Source organism: Drosophila mojavensis, unplaced genomic scaffold (genome assembly GCF_018153725.1).
Source record: "Drosophila mojavensis isolate 15081-1352.22 unplaced genomic scaffold, ASM1815372v1 contig_136, whole genome shotgun sequence".
Classification (NCBI taxonomy): Eukaryota; Metazoa; Arthropoda; class Insecta; order Diptera; family Drosophilidae; genus Drosophila; species Drosophila mojavensis.
In genome coordinates, this window is record NW_025318667.1 from 20,853,346 (window position 1) to 20,860,238 (window position 6,893).

Below are 6,893 nucleotides of genomic sequence, written 5' to 3' on the forward strand. Positions count from 1 at the left end.
AAGCGGCACAGCATCATTTGCCCATGAGAATCAAAGTCTCGATTCTCATAAAAATGATTCATGATATCGCATTATTTCCGTATCATTTGTAATTTCCAGTTTCCTGCTTATTTTCACCACCCACGCACACACACACACACACACACACACACACAGACACACACACATAGACACACAGATAGAGAAACTAGAAGAGCAAGAATCAGGCGAGGAGGCGAAGCAGGAGGAAGCTGCTGCAATTACTATCTATCTGGTATTTTATAACTTTTGTGCGCGTCGTCGTTGGCTTTCCGCTCGCTGCGCACCTCTTGCTGATTACAGCGCCAAAGTCAACGTCAGGGGGCAGGGGCAGTGGCAGGGGCAGGGAGGCAGCGGCAGGAGGCAGAGTTGAAGTCAAAGTCAGAGAGACATAGTCGCAGTCTCGGTCACAGTCACAGTCACAGTCATAGCTACAGCTATAGCCACAGTGTGCGTTTATCATCATCATCATCAGCATCATCATCATCGACTTGTCGTTGTCATCATCGTTACCATTCTTTGTTCGCCTCGCCTTAGATATCTTTGACTATGTATCTCTGTGTGTGCCCCATTTTTGTTGTAGTTTTTGATGAACATTTAATTGAATTCTCTTACTACTGCGCGCTTTGTCTTAAACTACCACTACACGCACACAGACACACAAACACACACAGTGCTACTCAGATTTGCTGTAGTACATTTGCCCGGGCTACAATATCTTTTAGCGTTGGCATTGGCCAAAAGTTATGCGACTTTTCGTTTCCGTCTAATTAAAATTACAATTGAAATATGCTCTGGCTGCCGCTATTTAAAGCTAAAATTTGGCTTTAAGTTTCGGCTAAAGGGCCGCCGCATACACCTGCCCAAGGGCAAATTGTATTTGTGGTAGTTCTAACTTGGGAGATCATGGAATAGGAATTCAGCTTAATTGAATTAAGTTCCTAATGCGTCGAAATTTCATGAGTGATTTGAACTGGTTCAACTGGGAAACTAAGTAAATCTTAGCTGATTGATTGATTGATTGATGGCCGTGCAAGTTAACTCTTGGTATAGCCCGTCAAATTCAGAGCGAAGAACTCAACTGAAGTTAGTTAATTTGCTAATGTTTTGATACCGCAAAATTGAACTAGTTTAGTTAGAACGATAGCTGACTGATTGATTGATTGATTGAGCCACTGGCAAGCTATGTGCGGGCTAAATCCTTCAGATTCTAAAAGTTGCATTCAACTTAAGCGAGTTCATTTGTATTTCGCGTTAAAACAGCACAAATTGAACTAGTTCAGTAAGAATGATAGCTGTCTGATTGATTGATTGAGCCGCTGGTAAGTAACGGGCCAAATTCGTCAAACTCAAAAAGTTGAATTCAATTTAAGAGAATTAATTCATTTGTGTTTTGCGTTATAGTACAGCAAATTGAACTAGTTCAGCTGGAACAGAAATATTTAATATCATCCAGTGATTGCTTTATACATGAGTTATATATGGGTATAGCTCATCTGATTAAGTACGAGAAACTTAGTTGCAATGAATTGTCTTAATTTTGCTTTATATTTTGATTCCAATTAACTGGTTCAGTTTGTTTTCTTTTTTTATTCCAATGAGCTGGTTCAGTTTGTAACTAGTTAAATGATAGCTGATGAATTATAATATGAGCAAGAGTTTTCTATATTAAATAGGGCTTTAATGCATGAGGTTCATTTTATTACATACATATTCTGAGTCCATGGAACACCTATTTGTATAATTTATTCATACTAATCTAATCTAATCTAATCTAATCATAATATCTAAATATCATTTCTGAATCAAACTGTGAATATATTCAGAAGTTTTGCCACGCCAGTATTTACAGTACACTCCCAGCGACCTAGTTACTTGCGTATATTTAATTCGAATAGCTGAAGTGCAAACATTTCGTGAACTAGTTCCGACTCATTGGTTCATTTGGCTCAATAGCTTGCAGCGTTTACACGTAGCTCTCATTTAAAGTTTCTCTCCTCTGTACGCAAATAAACTGTATTTAAAGAAAGCCTGACTCGGTTATCGCTCTGGCTCTCCTTCTCCCTCTCTCCGTCGCTCTCGCTCTCTATCTCTGTCTCTCGCTCGCTGTCAACAGCACGCAATATCAAATGGAGAATAGATAAAAACAACATGACTTAATGAGTGGTATTTATTTTTATGCTAATTACTTTCGAATAAGCAGCACTTTATGTTGCTGCTCCTGCTCCTGCTCCTGCTCCTGCTGCTGCTGCTGCTACTCCTCCTCTTGCTGCTGCTGCTCCTCCTCCTGCTGCTGCTGCTCCTACTCCTGCTGCTGCTGCTACTCCTCCTGCTGCTGTTTTTGTTATTGCAAGATGCAACTGTGGCAGTTACAAAGTTCGCTCTAATGAGCGACAAACAGACAGCGGCAGAAGGAGCAGCGCCAATGGACGATGGGTGAGCAATAATTGTTGTGAAATACCCCATGAGCGCGGCCCAGCGGGTTAATAGCGAAAGCGACGTCAGCGTCAGCATTACCATCAGCAAGAGCGTCGGCGTCGACGTCGACGTTTGTGTAAAGTAAATGCCATTATACAATAAGCAAGTTGTGCTGTAAATATTCTTGAAATGTACAAAAGCACTCGCGCTGAAAGCCGTAAAGTATGCAATATGACAGCGCATAAAGGATACGACTGCGAGCAGCAGCTGCTGTCAGGGCAGGAGAAGACTGGGCAGGGCGGGGCAGGGCGGGGCAGGGCAGGGCGGAGCTCCTGCAGTCCAAGTCCAAGTGAGAAAAACAGTAAATACTTATACATCCATATACATATATATGCATGCTAAAGATGATGAAGAAGAAGAAGAAGTCGAGCTACGGAAAAAAGAAGAAGCAACAACTTAATTACCATGCTGGCTCACACAGCGGCCGCTATTAAGAGCCAGCAAGAGTTTCAGTCAACATCAAAGATAAACGAGCAGCCCCTAGCTGAGATTATTTCTATAGCGCACGCTATGACCATACATACATATATACACTCTATATATATCTATGTATATGTATATACAGTTACCCGCTGACAATACTTGGTCCGTAATTGAGTTTTAGGAAAACAAAACAGCGAGCACTGCCTCTGTAAATTAACAACTGATTGTTGTTGGCAGCGTGCTGCGCAGAAAGTTGCAACCGCTTGACCGCCAGCTCGTCCTCAAATTAATAAGAACTCATTAAAAACATTATTATAAATTGCTCGTTAATGTTGCATAATATATCTGTATTTATATATTTTTATACGATTTATGTTTATGTTTAATTAATTATTAGATGCTAATTAAGATTGTAAAACTCTTATAGATACATCATACATACATTACGCCTAAATTCTACATGAATCGTCCATAAATCGTACATAAATCATACATACGTCACACATACATCATACATGCGTCACACATACATCATACATACATTACACGTACATCATACATACATTATACATACATTATGCATGAATCATACATACATCATACATACATTATGTATAAATCGTCTATAAATACATTATACATACATCATATATTATACATACATCACTCATTCATTATGCTTAAATCATACGTACTCTTTACTAGATCGTACATACATTATACATACATCATACATCTATTATCACACATACATTATACATATATTCATACCTACGTCAAGTATACATAATACAATCATCATATATTCATCATAGATTCATTATTCACACATTGCACACTCATCATACGTACATCAAGCATACAATCATACATACATCATTCACACATCATGCATACATCATACATATAGTACAGGGACGAGATGGACTGGTCAGATCAACTTAACTCTTGGACCTGATCAAAACTTTAGCTGCTGAGCCATGGCCGAAACAGAAAAATGTTACAAACTCTTCCACAATGCCAATACGCTCTTTCATAAATGGGGTATGAGAAGATCTCTTGATACTATCACATAATTGAATATGATCTTATCAAGTAACTTGGAATTTTCAACTGCAGTAATCCATTAACATTAATATTAGTAAAATATATGAATTATGTACAAAAGGCATTCAGAAACAAACTCTTTGAATAGAAAGTCTCATAACACTTAGTTTAATATCTCACACACGGATAAAAAATTCAATTTCAGATTGAGTGAGTTTAACTAACAGCCTCTATTTTCACACTTCAAGCTGCGATTGAAGTTTTTAATTAAGTTTCTTACAGATAAAAAAAAGAAAAAAAAACGAAATAAAAATAGAGAAAATAAATTGAATGAAGAGTAGGACGTGCAGGAATTCGCTCTGTGTCACAGCTGATTCTTGCGCTTGCGGCCGGGTCGCACGGCGTAAACACTCTGGGGCAGCGGGCCGTTGGGCAGCAGCTTGCCGGAGCGCGTGGCGGCCAGGAGTCGGCGCTCGTGGACCTTGCGGTGCTTGGTCAAGTGGTCGGAGCGGGCGAAGCATTTGGCGCAATAGTCGCACTTGTAGGGCTTCACGCCCGAGTGGGAGCGACGATGGCGGGCGAGCTCATCGGAGCGGGAGAAGCGCCAGCTGCAGTCGGGCCAGTTGCAGGCGTATGGCTTCTCGCCCAGATGCCGGCGCAAATGGGCCTTAAGGTGGGCGGGCTTGGCGTACAGTTTCTCGCAGCTGCCAAAGGTGCACAGGTAACCCTTCTCTCCGGCAGCATTGTGGCTGAGCTGCAGTGGCATGGCCGCTGCTGCTGCGGAGGAGGAGGGGGAGGAGGCTGCGGAGGCTGCTGCTGTTGCTGCTGCTGCTGGAGAGGTGGGCGCAGCGAGGCGCAGATTGTTATTGCTCTCCTGCAGGAAGTCATCGCACATGTCCGTGCAGAGCGGCGTGCGCTCGGGCAGTATGTCAATGAGCTCGGGTATTTCCACAAAGTGATCCAGCAGCCGCTGCTCCCAGTCGCTCAGCTCCGGCGGTGCTGACGCTGAGCCAACGTGGGGCTCAGCATCGCCAAAGTCGAAGAGCAGCTCCGGATCCTCGCTGCTGTTGCTGCTGCTGCTGCAATTGTTGTTGTTGTTGTTGATGCTGTCGAGTGTAATGATGCCATAGTAATCCATGCCTCCTCCCTCCTCCCTCCCTCCTCCCTCCTCCTCCCTCCTCCTCCTCCCCTCCTCCTCCTCCTCCTCCTCCTCCTCCTCCTCCTCCTCCTCCTCCTCCTCCTGGCTCATACCCGTTGCCGAAATTCACATCCGCATAGCAGCAGTCCAATTGTGGTTGCTGCTGGCAAAGTGCCTGATCGAAGCAATCGACTCCAAGCATGGCCGGCTCATCCAGCTCACTGTAGAGCTGCTGAAAGGCGCCCGTCGCAAAGAACTCCATGGGAACAAATGAGCCGAGCGCCGGGTCTGTCCAAATATTTATGCACAAGTCGTGATTGGGAAATGGTCGAACTTTCGCTCTGGATACGCTCGAGTGCGAACATTGACTGATAGACGATATGCGTAGCCAGACACACACACACACACACACACACACACACGCAGATTTGCCTTGGCATCAAGCGGGCCTCAACAGGCACTGGGATCCCTGTGGGAATAATTAGCCAGTCGGAGTCATACATGCAAATGGAACGTAGTGGACAATTTGCAGCCGTTTCGATCTTCGTTTATCTAACCCGTTCGTTCGCTGGCGTCATTAACAGCAGCAACGACAACAAAAACAACAGCGGTGTCAGTAAACAGCCATATGTTGCCGCCGATCAGTCGAAGCACACATGTGCCACACGCACACACTCGCACACACTCACACACACTCGCACACACAGCCTCACTGAGCAGATACGCTCGGAGATGAGCTGCTCTCGCAGCTGTTTCTGCATGTGTGCAACAGTGCCAAGCGGTGTCAGGCGGTTCGACGTCGCCGTTTCTCGACACTGTGTCATTGTTTACGGCACCTGCTCACGCTCCGGTTCCGGCGACGGCGATTGCCCGGCATGTGCGGTCCGTGCTCGCATCCGTATTTATCGCCGCTTTGTCGTTCAAGTCCCCGACGTCGATTGCCATGAATTTGTTAATCGTGTTTTTGGGTTTTTTTTTTCTGATTTCTGTTTTCTTCTATTTTGTTGCTCACTGCTATCGGCAACAACAATTAGTTAATGATCAACAAATAAATTTTTCAACTAATTTACTGTCCCATGGGAGCAAGAGACGATCGCACAGAAAGTAACATGAATATGTTGTGAGAGTGCGTGGCATTGTCAGATAAGAGAAAGAGATGAGGACGAGGGAGGGAGATTGAGAGAGAGTGGGAGAGAGTGGGAGAGAGAGAGAGAGAGCAAGATAGATATAATATAATTGACACTGATAAGAATAGAGGAAGAGCAAAGCAGTAGAATAATAATACATAAATTCAGATTAAATAATTTTAGCAAAATATAGTTCAAGAGGGAATTAAAAGCATATCGATAACTATTTTTGTATTATGTATATTATACATTTGTTAAATAATAATTATTAATCAGTATCAATAATTTTTATTTACGCATTTCTATACAAAGTTGTTTCTCAATTGTGACTCCGCTGCTATTCTAAATGGAAGTCATATATAAACTCTCACTTAATTTACAATTCCATTCTATTCTCAATATTCGATTACATTTTCACAAAGCTGTTTTTTTTTTGTTTTTTTTTTTTTTAGCATTTATTATATGTTTTATTTATTAATTCATTTATTATATATATATATATATATATATATATAAAATATATATATATCTATTTTTTTTTTTTTTTTATTGTATTTATTTATTTTATTTATTTAATTAATTTGATTATTTTATTTCATTTTTTTATATTACTAATTCTATTTATTTAAATAATTTGATTACATTATGAATTTTATTAACAA

General features: G+C 41.7%; 1 protein-coding gene across 1 annotated transcript; it reads right to left on the bottom strand.

The window, feature by feature from the left end:
* Positions 1 to 4,177: 4,177 nt before the first annotated feature.
* LOC122757115 (Krueppel-like factor 9) lies at positions 4,178 to 5,366 on the bottom strand. The gene is made up of 2 exons (XM_044008456.1): positions 5,187 to 5,366; positions 4,178 to 5,122 (listed from the first exon to the last, which is right to left on the bottom strand). Exons 1-2 carry the CDS (start codon positions 5,364 to 5,366, stop codon positions 4,331 to 4,333), a joined length of 972 nt encoding a protein of 323 aa, XP_043864391.1. The 3' UTR covers positions 4,178 to 4,330.
* Positions 5,367 to 6,893: the final 1,527 nt, after the last annotated feature.